The 20,251-nt window shown below is 42.6% G+C and overlaps 1 protein-coding gene across 1 annotated transcript; it reads right to left on the bottom strand.

Annotated features, from left to right (window-relative positions):
* Nucleotides 1-146: 146 nt before the first annotated feature.
* On the bottom strand, nucleotides 147-18,053 carry LOC139473153 (uncharacterized). Its single transcript, XM_071255669.1, has 11 exons — nucleotides 17,990-18,053; nucleotides 14,970-15,782; nucleotides 14,033-14,347; nucleotides 13,091-13,242; nucleotides 12,475-12,562; nucleotides 10,765-10,815; nucleotides 9,912-10,091; nucleotides 5,143-5,316; nucleotides 3,326-3,499; nucleotides 530-714; nucleotides 147-167 (listed from the first exon to the last, which is right to left on the bottom strand). The coding sequence occupies exons 1-11, from the start codon at nucleotides 18,051-18,053 to the stop codon at nucleotides 147-149; spliced, it is 2,217 nt and encodes a 738-aa protein (XP_071111770.1).
* Nucleotides 18,054-20,251: the final 2,198 nt, after the last annotated feature.

Below are 20,251 nucleotides of genomic sequence, written 5' to 3'. Positions count from 1 at the left end.
AGACAGATTGCTTGGTCAAGACTCGATTATTTACACACCACCCTCATATATCTGGAATATTGCCGAGTGCGTCGTTGAACAACAACAACAAAAAATCATATATATCTGAAGACATCTAACTCGATTGTCTGCGTAACTGTGACAAGCTAGTTCATCTTACTGACGGTCTAAAATTATGAAAACATGAAACTTATCAATATCCAATAATTTCAGCATGTTGGTAAGTACAACGTTACATTACGTTCTCGCCCCGGAAGACGCCGGGGTAGAATAGGTCTTCAGCAACCCATACTTGCAGTAAAAGGTGACTATGCTTGTCGTAAAAGGCGACTAACGGGATCGGGTGGTCAGGCTCGCTGACTTGGTTGATGCATGTCATCGATCCCAATTGCGTGGATCGATGCTCATGATATTAATCACTGGATTGTCTGGTCCAGACTCGATTATTTACAGACCGCCGTCATATAGCTGGAATATTGCTGAGTGCGGCGTTAAACAACAAACCAACCAACCAACATTATGTTCTCACCATATTAGTGTGTGATGGGTGACACACTTGTGTGTTGCATGGCTCCATCTCAAGCTCCACACCGGGGCAGTCGCCTCCAGGATCCGGTACAGGGTTGTTACATGGGCGATTCCTCACCCGGACTCCACCCCCACAAGTCAAGGAACAGGGGCTCATAGCACCCCATGTGCTCCACCCCCCAGGCACTGAAATATAATGTGATATAATTAACATGTCAGTTTCATGTATCTTTTCTAGTTATCTCAGCAAAAACAAATGGCATTGCGTTTCTTACACAATATACATGTCAACTCACGGGAATACGTATCTAGTGACACAATATACATGTCAACTCACGGGAACATGTATCTAGTGACACAATATACATGTCAACTCACGGGAACATGTATCTAGTGACACAATATACATGTCAACTCACGGGAACAGGTATCTAGTGACACAATATACATGTCAACTCACGGGAACAGGTATCTAGAGACACAATATACATGTCAGCTCGTGGGAACAGGTATCTAGTGACACAATATACATGTCAACTCACGGTAACCGGTATCTAGAGACACAATATACATGTCAACTCATGGAAACAGGTATCTAGTGACACAATATACATGTCAACTCACGGGAACAGGTATCTAGGGACACAATATACATGTCAACTCATGGAAACAGGTATCTAGGGACACAATATACATGTCAACTCATGGGAATATGTATCTAGTGACACAATATACATGTCAACTCACGGGAACAGGTATCTAGTGACACAATATACATGTCAACTCGTGGGAACAGGTATCTAGTGACACAATATACATGTCAACTCACGGGAACAGGTAAGTAGTGATACAATATACATGTCAAATCATGGGAACACGTACCTAGAGACACAATATACATGTCAACTCATGGAAACAGGTACCTAGAGACACAATATACATGTCAACTCATGGAAACAGGTATCTAGCGACACAATATACATGTCAACTCACGGGAACAGGTACCTAGTGACACAATATACATGTCAACTCACGGGAACATGTATCTAGTGACACAATATACATGTCAACTCATGGAAACAGGTATCTAGTGACACAATATACATGTCAACTCATGGGAACAGGTACCTAGTGACACAATATACATGTCAACTCACGGGAACATGTATCTAGTGACACAATATACATGTCAGCTCATGGAAACAGGTATCTAGTGACACAATATACATGTCAACTCATGGAAACAGGTATCTAGTGACACAATATACATGTCAACTCATGGGAATATGTATCTAGTGACACAATATACATGTCAACTCACGGGAACAGGTACCTAGAGACACAATATACATGTCTTCTCATTGGAACAGGTATCTAGAGACACAATATACATGTCAACTCACGGGAACGGGTATCTCGAGACACAATATACGTGTCTTCTCATTGGAACAGGTATCTAGTGACACAATATACATGTCAACTCATGGAAACAGGTATCTAGTGACACAATATACATGTCAACTCATGGGAATATGTATCTAGTGACACAATATACATGTCAACTCACGGGAACAGGTACCTAGAGACACAATATACATGTCTTCTCATTGGAACAGGTATCTAGAGACACAATATACATGTCAACTCACGGGAACGGGTATCTCGAGACACAATATACGTGTCTTCTCATTGGAACAGGTATCTAGAGACACAATATACATGTCAACTCACGGGAACAGATACCTAGAGACACAATATACATGTCAACTCATGGAAACAGGTATCTAGGGACACAATATACATGTCAACTCATGGGAATATGTATCTAGTGACACAATATACATGTCAACTCATGGGAATATGTATCTAGTGACACAATATACATGTCAACTCACGGGAACAGGTACCTAGAGACACAATATACATGTGAACTCGTGGGAACAGGTATCTAGTGACACAATGTACATGTCAACTCACGGAAACAGGTGTCTTGTGACAAAATGTACAGTGACATATACATGTGAACACGTGTGACACCCGTCTTAGGGTTCCGCAATTCGCTCTGCCAAGGACCTGTGATTATGAACACTACTCCCAGTTCGCCCTGATTGTGCTCTGTGTTTGTCTGGACCATACCCATGCTTGTGTGTTATACAAGAGTAGTAAACTTCTGACCTCGGTTGTTCATCCTACATGAAGTACACACGCCGTGAATCACCGAAACGTTGTTTAAAGCGACGTTAAACACCTTGACGTATCTACATAAACTAGTTGTGCTACAGCAAACTGAATTCTTATGATTTCATTGTAATTTCTTAAAATAATTATTTTTGTCGGTCACCAGTTGCAAATTCCTTCACGCACAGTGATTTAACATGTATATCGAATAAAACCTCCGTATCAGAAGGCAGCTTTCTCGAGCTTAACGACACTAGTTTCAAACTTGCGACTACGCTTCGAAACATATATTGTATGGATATTATCACAAAAATCGTAATTGTCGTTCCGAATACCCTGTGTTAAATATTTCGTGGATGCATGACTAGAAAGCACATTCCGACTGTCACTTCCATGATCTGGTAAGTGAGGCTCTGATTGGTTGGATGAAATGTCGTTCTGACGTGACCCGTAATGGGATGTCGTCAGATCTTCGTTTAGCAAAAGCGAGAACTAAGATCTGATTGTAATGAGATTGAATGGTTCTGACAGTATATCGCGATGCTCTTTCACTATAAAACGAAGAATCTGTTCACCTGTAACATGGTGTAAAATAGTCGTCTCATTGAATGAAACTCACATGGACACCTGATGCCTGGGTCACACGATACCAGTTCCGTGAAATCTCCGGAACAGTTGGCTCCACCAAACTGCGGAGCTGGGTTGTTACAGTCACGTGACCTGGTTTGAGTTCCATTGTCACAGGTCACTGAGCATGCGCCCCACAAAGTCCAGGCCTGAAAACCGCCATGAACTGAAAGACAAGTAGATTACCTTAAAGTTTCATTATCATCAATTAACATTTATGCTTTATGAGTGAGTGAGTGAGTGAGTGAGTATGGTTTAACGCCACTTTTAGCAATATTCCAGCAATATCACGGCGGGGGACACCAGAAATGGGCTTCACACATTTTTTATATATTTTTTGTTGTTGTTGACATCATTTATTCATGTTAATTGTCCACGATTTTACATGGCCCTTGGCTTCACAAAGTGTACCCATGTCGGGAACCGAACCCGGGTCTACGGCGTGACGAGCGAACGCTTTAACCACAAGGCTACCCGACCGCCCCATTTATGCTTTGTGGAAAGGCAGATAAACACAGATACATGCTCTGGGTCACGTGTTCCGTTTAGTGATCATGTGATACTCTGTATATGCACCAGCCCAGCTCGTGATACACGCGCACAATGGACATCAAGGGTGAGTGAGTGAGTATCGTTTTACGCCGCTTATGCCAACCACATGGCGTATCAAATGAGGCGATTAACGGAATCGGGTGGTCAGGCTCGCAAACTTAATTGATGCATGCATTGTATCCCAATTTCGTGGAGCGATGCTCATGATGTCGATCACTGGATTGGCTGGTCCAGTTGCGATTATTGACAGACCGCCGTTATAAAGCTGGAATATTGCTGAGTGCGACGTTAAATAACAAACAAACAATATCATAAATACTTGCTGTGCACATTGCAATATCGAACCCATATCTTCGGCTTGAGTGAGTGATTGAGTGAGTATGGTTTTACGCCGCTTTAGCAATATTCCAGCAATATCACGGCGGGGGACACCAGAAATGGGCTTCACACATTGTACCCATGTCGGGAATCGAACCCGGGTCTTCGGCGTGACGTGAGGACGCTTTAACCACTCTGTATCCCAACAACCCCAGTATGGCAGGAAGGGGCTTCATAGCGTGCCTCACAGGTAGATCGACTGGTTTCCTGTTTGACAAGCTCATGAATTATCTCATCTCCACCAGTAAGAAAGTATATCTATCATCCCCTTAAACGAATAATGTAGCCATCACATTCAATCCAAAATAAAACTTTACAAATGATATATCCTCTGTACACACGCATCAGCCACTAACCAATACGCATCTAGACTAACATTTAGTCTCTGAAATCTTATATTACACAATATCCTTCTTGACTCTAAAAATAAAAAAATTCCCTATGCTGATTGTGGAATAGAGCTAGCTTGAGCTGGCTAGACTTGCTTTCGTATGCATTTCTAGATTATTATTTTTTCATAAAATAAATATATTCCACGGTCATGGTGCAGGACTAAATACGCATCATGAGGGGACGGGGCATGCGTTTTGACAATAAGTTCTCACCCGGGCAATTGACACCAGTGTTACAGGATTCCGTTTCGTTAGCCTGTCCTGCACAATCTGTTCCACCATTAGCCGTTGCAGGGTTATCGCATAACCTTGACCTCTCACGTGACCCAGACGCACAGGTCACAGAGCAAGGGCTCCACGGAGACCAGGCGCCCCAGTTACCATCCACTGTAAGCAGAGTTGAAAGAAAACAACATATAAACTGTCATGGCTGGCGCGATTTGTCCATAGAAGATTGATAAGAACCAAATGTTTTGAATTCTCCCACCTGGACAAAGAACGCCTGTGTGACAGGCTTGAGCTTCCTGCGCAACTCCGTCACAGTCTGTACCATTGAACTGTGGGGCAGGTTCCGTACATGACCTTGACCTCGTCAGGTTTCCACTTTCGCAGGTCACTGAACATGCGCTCCAGTTACCCCACTCTGTCCAGTTGCCGTCAACTGAAAAATAGAGTCGACAATGTCATCAACTATACCATCAACTGCAACATGCTATCAACTTTGATGTACTATCAACGATATCGTCCCATCATCTATAACACATCATCAACCATACCGTGCAATCATCAATAACACATCATCAACGACACCGTGCGTCATCCATAACATGTCATCAACCATACCGTGCGCCATCTACAACATATCAGCAGCCATACCGTGCGCCATCTACACCATATCAGCAACCATATCGTGCATCATCTACAACATACCAGCAACGATTCCGTGCGCCATCTACAACATACCAGCAACGATTCCGTGCGCCATCTACAACATATCAGCAACCATACCGTGTGCTATCTACAACATATCAGCAACCATACCGTGCGCCATCTACAACATATCAGCAACCATACCGTGCGCCATCTACAACATATCAGCAACCATACCGTGCGCCATCTACAACATATCAGCAACCATACCGTGCGCCATCTACAATATATCAGCAACCATACCGTGCACCATCAATAACACGTCATCAACGGCACCTGCGTCATCTACAACATATCAGCAACGATTTCGTGCGTCATCTATAACATATCAGCAACCATACCGTGCGCCATCTATAACATATCAGCAACCATACCGTGTGCTATCTACAACATATCAGCAGCAATACCGTGCGCCATCTACAACATATCAGCAACCATACCGTGCATCATCTACAACATATCAGCAACCATACCGTGTGCTATCTACAACATATCAACAACCATACCGTGCGCCATCTACAACATATCAGCAACCATACCGTGCATCATCTACAACATATCAGCAACCATACCGTGTGCTATCTACAACATATCAGCAACCATACCGTGCGCCACCTACAACATATCAGCAACCATACCGTGCGCCATCTACAACATATCAACAACGATTCCGTGTGTCATCTATAACACATCATCAACGCTCCGTCTATAATACATTATGAACGATGCCTTGTCATCATCTATAATACATCGTCAACGATACCGCGCCCCGTCTATAATATATTATGAACGATGCCGTGTCATCATCTATAACACATCATCAGCCAGTTGAACGTGATAGGTTTCCAAATGGACACAGAAAGGGAAAAGAGCGTGCACCGAACAGTCATCAGAGAAAAGTACTCCCAAAGAAATTCAAGACCGCATGTCACAAAAGTATGATGATAAGTGCCCTAGCTATTTCACTTTTAAACGAGGCAGATATGTTTAAGGCTGGGAGAACAAGCCTTGGTGATGACCCAAGGTCTGGACGTCCCTAAACTTCCATCAATGAAGAGTCAATCAAGGAGACAGAAAAACGCATACAGTCAGTGAAACGTATTACTATTGCTGAACTTGAGGAAGACAAGTCTAAGACATTGATCCTCCATTGACACTATTATTCATGAACATTTACATTTATCTGCTTGTCGGGTGCCAAAGTGTCTAAATTTTGATCTTAAGGAAAAAAGAACTGACATTGCCAGAGACAATTTAGAGCTAACTGAGGAGAATTTCGTCAAATTCAAAAAGAGATTAGTAACGGGTGATGAAACATGGGTCTACCACTCTGAACGTCAATGGCACCATTCCATCGGCATAAAAAAAATTCTTCAAGATAAATGAAGAAAGTGATGGCCACTGTATTCTGAGATGCACAGGATGGGATCCTTGCTGATTACTTACTGATTGCCTACTATGCTGATTTGTCTAATCGCTAGGGAGATTCTACCAAAGAAAAGTGGCGACGAATGCTGTCTGCTGGAGTTCTACCTCTTCATGACAATGCCTCTAATCACACCTCTCGACTCACAAGAGGCTGCTATGCGACAATGTGGGTTCGAAGAGCTTCCCCACACTCCATACTCCACCTGTTTCCTCAACTGAAAGAACACCTTCGTGACCTCAAAGCTGCCGTGAATGGGTTTTTCAGGGTGGCTTCAGAAAACCACTTCCTTACTGGAAGTGAAAAGCTTCTCTATCGAAATGAGAAGTGTATTGAAAAGCATGGAGATCATGTTCAAAAATAAACTTAAAAACACTTTCACAATTGATGTGTTGTTTGAAAGACTTAGAACTTTTTTTAGGGGCCTTCGTGGCAGGTTAATGCAATATCCTTTCAGCATAACAGGCCATCAACTTTTATATGCCAAGAACAAACCATCAACCGCAACACGACATCGGAGACACCATACCATCTCTCCTTTGCATAGCAGGGTCATGAGCGGATCATCGGCCTATTAATAAACTTAGAGAATGGCCTCGTGACCACTGAATCATATGGACCCGTGAAGATCCGGGGTAGAACAGGTCTTCACAAACCTATGCTTGCCGTAAAAAGGCGACTATGCTTGTCGTAAGAGGCGACTAACGGGATCGGGTGGTCAGGCTCGCCGACTTGGTTGGTGCATGTCATCGATCCCAATTGCTCGAATCGATGCTCATGATATCAATCACTGGATTGTCTGGTCCAGACTCGATTTACACGCTGGAATATTGCTGAATGCTGCGTTAAACAACGAACCAAACCAAACTGAATCATATGACTTAGTGGATGAAATGCGTGATACTGCAGGCGGACCGTGAAGGTGTGGTGACACAAAACGTAGCAGTCGGGCATTGTTTGTTTGTTTGTTTGTTGTTTGTTGTTTAACGCCGCACTCAGCAATATTCCAGCTATATGACGGCGGTCTGTAAATAATCGAGTCTGGACCAGACAATCCAGTGATTGATATCATGAGCGTCAATTCATACAACTGGGATCGATGACATGCATCAACCAAGTCAGCGAGCCTGACCACCCGATCCCGTTAGTCGCCTTTTACGACAAGCATAGTCGCCTTTTACGGCTGGCATGGGTTGCTGAAGGCATGTTCTACCCCGGATCTTCACGGGCCAGCTGACTGACGCTTCCAACGTCACATGGCCATTGCTGTACAATTGTCACAACGCAGTTGTACTTAACGATAAAGTAACACATTGACATAACGAAATACTGGTGCTGTGGACTAACAGGTGTACTCGTGTGTTCGAAGGACAGATATCTCAAACCTGTTTAACCCTGACACACAAGTCATGTCAAATTAGAATTGTACCGACATGTGTTTCACATGTGAAACGCCGCATGTCCTATCAGGACACATAATCCCATCCTAGTCGTGACATACTGCTGCATTTGTCTAAGTATGGAAAATAAGTCGAAATGCCCTCAGTCAAGGAAACTGATTATTGAGATTGCAATAATTGCCTCAACTAGTGTGACAACATACATGCCTCAAATCTCAAAACATTAAACCCCAAAAAGCATACCAGCCATATTTGCCGACTTTGATGAGATTCAACTGATATGCACATGTATGACACATTAATATAACACGAGTGCGTCGCTGGTTATAAGAATGTCTCGCCGAGGTGACACTGATGAGTGACATGTTAATACTGATGCTCTTTCTCTGTACCAGCAATGGTGCATCTTTCATCATAATATATTTTTTCTGGTTGTTGTTTAACGCCGCACTCAGCAATATTCCAGCTATGTGATGGCGGTCTGTAATACGCAGTTGGGATACGATGAAATTCATCAACCAAGTCAGCGAGCCTGACCACCCGATCCCGTTAGTCGCCTTTTACGACAAGCATAGTCGCCTTTTTACGGCAAGCATGGGTTGCTGAAGACTTATTCTACCCCGGATCTTCACGGGTCACATTTATTTATTATTTAGAGGTGAGGTGAAATGGGGTTTAAAGTCGCGTCCAAGATTATTATAGTGACGTGCATGTGTGTGTGTGTGTGTGTGATTGTGTGTGTGTGTGTGTGTGTGTGTGTGTGTGTGTGTGTGTGTGTGTGTGTGTGTACTAGACCGGACTAATCCTGATTCGATTGTGCTAGCCCACTGAGACACAATGCCGCATTTTAACATGAAAACCTCACTCAGACACAATATACAGACTATGTGCCGACCAGTCCTTGTTTTAGACGCTCAATGTCGAGTACTAGACAGTGTAACAACATGTACCATTTTTTGACGTATGTAGGTAACGATGCGGCCGATTATTCAGTCCCCGACCTTCCTCTTTCCGGGCGGACGCTCCGCCACTTGACCACGGAGGCGGTTTGATTTTTATAAACGTTTAAATTAATACAAATAAATGTTTAAAGTTGCACAGAGCTTGATGCATGCTGTGAACTGTTGTATGCGCAACAATGTAAAATATTAATACAGAAACTCCAGTTACTAGGAATACAGGAATAACACATTATCCTATTGTTGTCGCAGCATTCATAATCGATTCTATGGAACTATTCTGATTATATTAAATGACTTGTGTATGGATGAAACATAACATCAATATTAGTTACAACTGGAATAACATTTCATTTAACAATACAATAGCTGATTTCCTGATTGGGAGTCACGTGTACATCATAATAATAATCATAATAATAATTTGCGATTGTACAGCGACGATCATAGTACCCTATTTTTTAACGGTGCTTGAACATGTCACAGCGGTAAAACTTGATTGTGGAGGTGGGTCCAGGGTCATATTCTATTTATAACTTACTAGGACAATCAGCTATTGGGGACACACAGACTTCAGTCTCGGACAGGCTCCCTTGACACGGCAAGCCGTTCTGCGCAGGTGCAGGATTGTCACAGTTCCGGTTCCTGGAAATAGTTCCGTTCCCTCCACAGCTGACTGTGCATGTGGTCCAAGATGTCCAAAGGCTGAACCCTCCATTGACTGTCAATTAAAGAACACACGTAATTTAACTGCACACATTGTATACTTCCCAAGATTTGGTTGGTTGGTTGGTTGTTTAACGCCTCACTCAGCAATATTCCAGCTATATGACGGCGGTCTGTAAATAATCGAGTCTGGACCAGACAATCCAGTGATTAATATCAGGAGCATCAACCCACGCAATTGGGATCGATGACCGTGCATCAACCAAGTCAGCGAGCCGGACCACCCGATCGCGTTAGTCGCCTTTTACGACAAGCATTGGTTGCTGAAGATCTATTCTACCCCGGCTCTTCACGGGTCACTTCCCAAGGAGATGGGAATGACATTCGAAAGCATACTGATTCAATGACCAGGGAAAAATGACGATCACACCTCATGGCGTTTTAGAAACAGAGTATGTTTTGCGCTGCTTTTAGCAATATTCAAGCACGCCCGGTCACACCAGAAATGGACTTCACACATTCTACACATATAAGTAGTTAAATTGTTGTTGGTTTCTCGTGTCGAATAGCTACAATCAGCTACACTGAGTGGAACCAAATACTTCCCCCAACGTTTGACTTGTGCTTAAAGCGACGTTAAAGTCAACTCACGAGATCGACATTGTGTCATATTGAGATTATAACAGCTTGTATTGTTCATCATAAAGATCATAACCAAATTTACCCACCTCGCCTTGGAGCTGCTAAATCTTCGTCAATGGACCCATCGCCGTCATCATCTGGAATCGAACTGTATGGTTAAAATTGTATTTTTAATTAGCTACATCGAGAAATGCAACTCCCATAACAAATCATCCGTAATCATATAACCCCTCTAGTACCTCTCTAGCTCCCTAGACGCCATACGGACAAGTCCTTATTCCTCAACCCTAACCTTGAAGTCGAACAAAACTGGACCTACGTCACTCACATAAAAACGAATTCACAGTTATGAATTCCGCGGGAATGTCTCTGTTGTGTGATATCCTCTGCAATTATTTTAGACAAAGCAAAATTACTCTACATGGTATCTGTAAATTGTTTACATTGTACCAAATAACCATTCACGGCGTTATTTGGTGTATAGTTTGAAGTCTAAATGTCGGGAATTCAATTCCGAATACACAACATGTGATCAGGGGAATCTAAAATTTATCACATTGCGAATGAACATTCTGAAACAATTAACCGGAGAAACGTTCAGCATGTTTAGAAAATTCACCAACTCCAAAGTAACTGTTATTATATAATCATGTTTCAGGTATGCTTGTTTTGAGACGAAATCATGTCTATTTGACACTCAGCTGATTTAGATCCATCCCTGAATTCCATCATACATTTCATGGATTAAAGGACACATTGTATTTGTCACTAATATGGAAATGGTCTCGCTGAAATCAAGCCAAATAAATAAGGTGTGAAAACGAACGATGTGCTCGGCAAACTGTACTGGTTTAAAAATGTAAACAAAGCAAGTCAAATTTTACACTGTGGAGCAATTTCGCTAATTTCGATAGATCCATTTGACTATTCGTTGCATACTTTGGCACATACAGTTTAGAATAGACTATCGTAACAAGGATTGAGGAATATATATAATTATGTACAATGACTTGGTAAACTCAACAGAAATAATGTTTCAGTTCGCCATGACTGACGCAAAATCACACACAACGGCGACGGTTATTTATCTGCATTTCTGATATAAACAAAAACCAATACATAGACAGTCAGACTGATTTCTGATGACGTACATGACTCATTTATGTAAATACGATCCCTGAATGACAGGTAGTGATGTCATATTGTTGTACATAGCTGGTGTTTTCTTTAAAGCATAAGTCGGAGGTCGGGTGAAAACGCACACACCATAATTCTACCAGTTTACAAGTTCAGTCATGTCGGATATTTTGTATATATTATATATGTTTTTATATATATTTCTACGCAATAAACTACATCAAAGATATCATATCACAATATATTGACACCTTTCCCTTAAGTCGTTAGTAATACCCGTAAAGATCCGGGGTAGAACAGATCTTCAGCAACCCATGCTTGTCGTAAAAGGCGACTAACGGGATCGGGTAGTCAGGCTTGCTGACTTGGTTGATGCATGTCATAGATCCCAATTGCGTGGATCGATGCTCATGATATCAATCACGGGATTGTCTGGTCCAGACTCGATTATTTACAGACCGCCGTCATGTAGCTGGAATATTGCTGAGTGCGGCGTTAAACAACAAACCAACAACAACATATTGGCATACCAACAATCGTCAAGCTGTGTCGATGCTACATTATTATCAGCCATTTACAGAACCACCAGGCTCTCAGATGTTCAAATGATAAACACATTTCCGTATTAATATTTCTTTAATCATCAATGTTCATATTACCGAGTCCATTGGCTTCTTCTTCGTCAATTTGACCGTCACAGTCATTGTCCACGACATCACCGGCTACGACACTTGTAGTTGAACAGGCCTAAACAGGGGACAGAATACCTAAGTGTGTCAATATGGTTCAGGTCTTGCACAAGTATATGATATGGATCTGAGAGTGAGTGAGTGAGTTGGGTTTAACGCCGCTTTTGACATTATTCCAGTTAAATCACGGTGTGGCCCAGTCGTCTAAGACGCCGCAATTCGCTGAGCAGAGTTGCGTCCCATGGGCACGCCAGAAACCTATTATTGTGGGTTCGAATCCCGGTTCGCCCCGATTACGTTTCTAGGTTTGTCAGCACCAAACCCGTGCGCGTGAGTGTCACCGAAGTGGTAAACGTCTGAGACCTGCATCACTTCGGGCTTTCCTCCCACATTAAGCTGACACGCCGTGATATAACTGGAATACTGTTAAAAGCGGCGTTAAACCCAACTCACTCACTCACAGTGTTCACATGATCTACATTGTATCGTATTGAATTTATAACAGCTTGTCTCTGTTAACCTTTATATCTACTCACTTCTTCCAAGAATGGAAGTGAAACCAAACTCACTCATACACTCCACGTACCTCATTGATTAAGGCAAGTCTCATCCCTGACGAGTAGGCGTAGGACGTGAAGGGCGCTACCCCTGTACACAAGCCCATGAAGACAACAGTGGGGTCCTCGTGGTACACGTCGTGATTGCCGGGGTTGACGCTGACAGTTCCGGCAACCAGATCTACAACATAAAGCCGGACCAGACTTTAGGTTCCCCTCTGTCACCCAGACAAAGTCCAGTGATACAACTCTTAAGTTAGAAGTGGCCTTGTGTTATGATGGGTATCGGAAACGCCCTGAGCTACAAAGGATGAACAGTGCATCCTTAAAGGTTTGCATGGATTAAGTACAATGGTTTCCATGCCTTCTACTACTTCTGCTACTACTGCGACTACTACTACTACTACTACTACTACTATTTATACTACTACTACTACTACTTCTGCTACTGCTACTACTACTACTACTACTACTTTTGCTGCTACTACTACTACTACTCTCACTACTACTACCACGACTACTACTACTACTACTTCTGCTACTACTACTTCTACTTCTACTACTACGACTACAACTACGACTACGACTACGACTACTTCTGCTACTACTACTACAACTACAACTACTACTACTACAAAAACAACGACTACTACTACTACTTCTGCTCCTACTACTACCACCACCACTACTACTACTACTACTACTACTATGTGCACTGCTACTGCTAGTGATATTGATATTAATGACCGTCGTCATATCGTTGGAATGTTGTCGAATGTGGCCTAAAACAACAAACAAACTGATATTAATATTGCTGCTGCTACTGCCTTAACCTTTCCCATTTCTAGAAGACCTTCTGCTGCTACTATATATAACTAATACTACTGTCGCCAATGTTTCTACTACAACCACCACCACCACTACCACGACAGCTGCCACTACCACTTCTACGACTACTACTGATACCTCACCTGCTGAATCTGGCACATTGACCCATGTTATGCCCAGACTATCGATGGCAACATTGTCTAATCTGAGACCCGATGTCGCGTCGACATTGACGACGATGCTGAGGTAGTTTGTGAAGTTGCCGCTTGGCGTCTCTACTGTACTGAAGACGTAGTTGGGGGCGTATTGCGCTGTAGGGGTCAGCAGGTACATAGAAGGGTCACCGCCATTCGGCTCCGACCCGGCATCGGTTTTACTGAACACACCCACCAGTACTGGCTTCGAGGCAGTGATGGACTTCACTTCTCCTGAATTAGTTCCCAGCTCGAAGAACCCTCCTGGAAAAAAGGCATTCTTATTGTACCATCCATCCATCACCAATCCATACTGTACATCCATCATTACCATCATCCATCTTACATCCATCCATCCATCCACCACTCCATACTCCACTATCCATCCATATTTCATCTCTCCATCTTACATCCATCCTCTACTCTCCATCTTCCACTATCCATCCATATTTCATCCATCCATCTTACACCCACCCATCCCTCCTCCACTATCCATCAATCCATCCTCCACTATCCATCCATCTTACACCCACCCATCAATCCACTACTCTCCATCATCCACTATCCATCAATCATCACCATCATCAATCCATCCGTCCGTCCATCAATCCATCCAGTTATATATCTACGTACTTATCGATCTGTGAAATGGAACCTTTCAGGTAAATATAAGTGACTGATATCCAGAAATGTCCTTTTCACTTGAACAATCGCCATGTTCGTGTAGTTTACTTTACATAGAGACATGTATGTGATATGAACAAAGTAGTGTTACAGCTTGAACATCGCATGTTCTAATAAATTGTACTGTTGCTCAGGCCAACGTTATCGCCCTAATTCGGTAAAAATAAAACATGTGAACTATGCTATATCAAATGGCAATTACCGGCAGCTGTGATAGTGATGCTGCCGACCCCAGTGATAGTCACTGTAGTAGACGCCTCTGCGGCCAGGATTCGAATCAGGTCCCCCGTTGTTCTGTCTGGAGTACTGACGTAGACAAACTCCTTGCCCCATGTATTGATCGGCGACATCTGCTCTACCACGTGGTCGCCACTTCCGGCTAGAATCGGAACCGGAATTTTCCTGTTGCCAGAAAAAACTGCGACGGGTTTATTAGCTTGGATCAAAGTTCCGGTGAAATCCACATTTGTCTGTTCTTGATAAAGATGAACCGTTTCGAAACGATTGATGCGAAGCTTGAGGACATCTCCATCAATGTACGTGACGCCGCCAAAAACGATGTTGATTGGTTGCGACGGCGGGGACGGCAGTACGATGTGGACGTCGGTAGAGTCCTCTGTCCCTACGAACATCATTGCGGGGTTGGTCCGGTACGTCATGATGTAGTATGCTGTACCCAACGCCTCCGTCGGCACCGCTACAAATGCGTCGGTGGAGTAGGTCTCCTTGTTGACACAGTACACCGTTATTTCTTCCGTGGATTCTATCAAGACTCCTTTATTTTCTGCGGCTGAGCCTGTGCCCCGAAGTGACGATGGCAGGGTTAGTTTAGAGACGGTTCCCCTTGTGACGACCGTCTCACGGAGAAGGGATGGGTTATAGGATGGAGCCGTCACGGTGACGTTCGCCGGGGTATTGGAGATTGTGGTGACAAATATCTCTAAATCCAAGGTGGCCCCTGTCTCTTCGTTGTCAAGGAAACCGACGATGAATTCCAAGCCTATGTTGTTTCGTGCTACGAAAGAAAAAACATATCGTCAATACATCATAAGCATGTTTCCATTGCTAAAATACTTCCGCAGCCAAGGATGACGCCACCACCCCACCCCCCCAACCCTTCTTGAAAAACTTCATTACCAACATTTTTTACAAATATGATTGTACAATGCTTCCAATGTTCACTTCTGTCTCGCTAATATCTACATGATGTACATCAATTATGCATGCAATATATATGCAGCGTATGAATATAGAAGACAAACCTTTGCTTATCCACCATTAATATAGTAATGAAATATGTATTCACTTTTCAGGGAATATTATACATTCACAAATATACAGTATATGTGAACAATGTATGTGTACACTGCTTCTATTATAAATATTTTACGTCAATCACCTGCAGACAGCTCGACAAGCATATAATTCATTATCTTGCAATGATTTTCAAGCTATTGATGTAGATATACCGTATTCATGTAATTGGCACCCCGGGCGTTTGGAAAATTGACAAATATTATACCCATACACCGATCGAGCGATAACGAACAGACTTAGTTAAGACATCAATGAATCTTCGATAATAGTTTAAAACTAGGCAGTTATATAGTTATATAGTGCTGCTGTTTACACAAGCCAATGTGTCATGTAAACTTTCAATCTTAGAAGGGGGCGTTTTTGATGATTATTTACAGATCCCTTTAGAAATTGATCAAGGGACGATTATTGAAGCAGTGCGCTTAATACTGTGAATACGGTATTGATTCTCTCGAAAGTGTGCTGCTGTATATAAGTATTTCTTTCCTATATTCCTATGACCTCAAAGTTTATCTGTAGTCATTATTCCTTTGACCTCAGAGTTTATCTGTAGTCATTATTCTTATGACCTCAAAGTGTATCTGTGGTCATTATTCCTATGACCCCAATCTTTATCTGTAGTCAGTATTCCTATGGCCCTAAAGTTGATCTGTAGTCATTATTCCTATGACCTCAAAGTTTATCTGTAGTCATTATTCCTATGACCTCAAAGTTTATCTGTAGTCATTATTCCTATGACCTCAAAATTCATCTGTTGTCATTATTCCTATGACCTCAAAGTTTATATGTAGTCATTATTCCTATGACCTCAAAGTTTATCTGTAGTTATTATTCCTATGACCTCAAATTTCATCTGTTGTCATTATTCCTATGACCTCAAAGTTTATATGTAGTCATTATTCCTATGACCTCAAAGTTTATCTGTAGACATTATTCCTATGACCCCAAAGTTTATCTGTAGTCATTATTCCTATGACACCAAAAGTTTGTCTGTAGTCATTATTCCTATGACCTCAAAGTTTATCTGTAGCCATTATTCGTAGGACCTCAAAGTTTATCTGTAGGCATGTCATTATTTTGGTTGTTGTTTAACGCTTAATAGATCGCGCAGCTCTACAATAGCGGCCTGTAACAATCGAGTCTGGACCAGTTAACCAATGATAATGTGAGCAAGGTACCTCACCAACGTACCTCACCAACGTACCTCACCATTAACCAAGTCAGAGAACCAGACCTCCCAATCCATGCATGTGCTTCGTACGAATGTAGATTGTAGGAGATCTGTTCTCACCTGTCATTCCCACGCGCGTTAGGGTAATCTGTTGGTTAATACGTCCAATGCCATCGACAGGGGTTCTGGTCGCCTTATTGCTAAAACAACGGTGAAAGCACCGTCACCTATTGCTTAATGGTTAATGAGTGTGTGAGTGAATGAGTGAGTATGGTTTTACGCCGCTTTTAGCAATATTCCAGCAATATCACGGCGGGGGGCACCAGAAATGGGCTTCACACATTGTACCCATGTCGGGAATCGAATCTAGGCTACCCGACCGCCCTCTAATGGTTAATGGGATGAAACTTAAACACAGAGTAGGGGCACGATGGTATAGTCGTCTGGGGCGGAATGTGTAGAGTTACGTCCCATTTGGAGTGCCAAAACCCTCAGCATCATCGTGGGTTTAATCCTAAATTCGCCCTAATCATATTTCAAGATTTGTCAGAACCATTCTCGCACTCAAGGATTTCACAGAAGTAAAACAAATGCATCGCTTTGGGGTGACACGCTGTGACGTAAATATAATGCTGTTCAAAGCGGTATTATAGATAATTGCCAAACTCGTTCTGGCCGAATCTGTCGTATTGCCGTTCATTTTGTATCTCAAGTTTTAAAATCTTAGTACGTACCTCCAAGGCACATCGTTGCCACGGATAGAAGTACCACTATCCAGAGGCCATTCATCTTCTCCATGTCCAAGCGGCATGCAACCTATGTATGTCCATTAGGACGAATACCAAACATCGAAATGTAGAATTACCTAACATATACAAATAAAATAAACCGTTAACAAAACCCCAGTGTGTGATATAAGGGGATATCACCTGGTCCACACACCAGTAGCTACACGTTCTCCGTGGTACGACGTCGCTTAAGTAACGTCAACATTGGTACCCCTAAGTAGTTCATTGATCGAATGGTTTATCCAGTGTCAAAACACAAACCATATACAACTGAGATATCCTTGAGTTCCCTATTTGTCGACACTGATGATATAGAGAGTACTGCACGAGTGTATGTCAGATACCATTTATCTTACAACGTGTTGTTTCAAAACGTATTTAACGAGCGAAAGCAAGTTGGATACGCTTTGATTTGTTTCTTTGTTTGTTTGTTGTTTAACGCCGCACTCAGCAATATTCCAGCTATATGACGGCGGTCTGTAAATAATCGAGTCTGGACCAGACAATCCAGTGATTGACATCATGAGCATCGATCCACGCAATTGGGATACGAGGACATGCATCAACCAAGTCAGCGAGCCTGACCACCCGATCCCGTTAGTCGCCTCTTACAACAAGCTTAGTCGCCTTTTAACGGCAAGCATGGGTTGCTGAAGTCCTATTCTACCCCGGATCTTCACGGGTCTTTGAAACAACGCTTTGTAAGATAAATGGTATCAGATAGGCACGAGTGCAGTAATCTGTTTCTCGGGCCAGGAATTCGATCTCACACATATGTTTGATATCATTTATCTCAAATGGGTTTCTCACCCACAGGTGTGTAAGATATAGGCATCTGTCATCGACGGGCAGGCCAAGTTGTGCAGGGATGTGTAGGCAGTCAGTGTGTAACCCGCGGTGTCAGATGCGGTGGTGTTCGAGATCCAGCGACTCCTGCGTCATATTTATTTATTTTGTGTATTACCAGAGAGTGAGTGAGTGAGTGAGTGAGTGAGTGAGTGAGGTGGGTTTAATGCCAATTTGAAAATATATTCCAGTTATATCACGGCCTATCAGCTTGATGCGGGAGGAAAGCCCGAAGTGATGCAGGTCTCAGACGTTTACCACGAAACAATCAGGACGAATTGGGAATTCGAACCACCATCATTTATTTCTAGCGCCACGGGAGGCAATTCTGCACGGCAAATTGCGGCGTCGTTGACGACCGTGATAACCTCTCCGCTTTTATTACCCCCCTTTAATTTTTTATTACCCCTCAATGACAATCAGCCATTCCGATGAGATTAGTGAAGTTATACGATGTGGGCGTCTAGAGTGTGAATGGGCTAGTATTCTGACAGCGAGGGTAATAATATGTTTATTGCATCCCATAACGACATACAATCCAGGGAAATATGTCGCCACTAATACATTTGTTTGATGTGTATCTATGTAACATGCTCCTATGACAGATATGTGTATATTGAAAACAGCTGTTATCCGATCGTATTCATATATACACATTATTTCGCTTAACATATGTGTGAACATGTACGATATTCATGAAACAGTATTTCGCTTAACATGTGACTGAACATGTACGATGTGTTTTTGATCACGCAAATCTTTCCGATATTTATGTTTTGGAGTGTTGTCATTGGTTACACTGACTCTGTAGTGGCGACATTCCAAGTCGGTAATCCGTCCCCGAAGCAGTAGCGTACAAGTAGGGGTCAACTGTGTTAACTAACACTTGACCGCTGGTCTGAGAACGGTAGATTTCTTAAACAAAGGATGGACTTCATGTGAACCAATCACTCTTTAACAAACCTCGTATAAAATATTTTTTTGGCACTGTATGCTGTTTTTCTTATACAATGTGTGAAAAGTGCAGTGACATATGTAACAGATTAACGTAAACACTTCACACCTGGTGATATTAATAAGGCATTGAACGTTAACGTGAGCATACTTTGTATTGCTCGGACAAAATATCTCACACGCTTCCAAAAGTATAGGTCTTCAGCAGCCTATGTTTGCCATAAAAGGCCACTATGCTTGTCGTAGGAGGCGACTAACGGGATCGGGTGGTCAGGCACGCTGATTTGGTTGATGCATGTCATCGATCCCAATTGCGTGGATCAATGCTCATGATGTCAATCACTGGATTGTCTGGTCCAGACTCGTTTGTTTACTGACCGCCGTAATATAGCTGAATATTGCTGAGTG

The sequence above is a fragment of the Haliotis cracherodii genome, unplaced genomic scaffold (genome assembly GCF_022045235.1).
Source record: "Haliotis cracherodii isolate W230 unplaced genomic scaffold, xgHalCrac1.p SCAF_27, whole genome shotgun sequence".
In the NCBI taxonomy this organism is placed as follows: domain Eukaryota; kingdom Metazoa; phylum Mollusca; class Gastropoda; order Lepetellida; family Haliotidae; genus Haliotis; species Haliotis cracherodii.
This window is presented reverse-complemented; position numbering and strand designations above follow the sequence as displayed.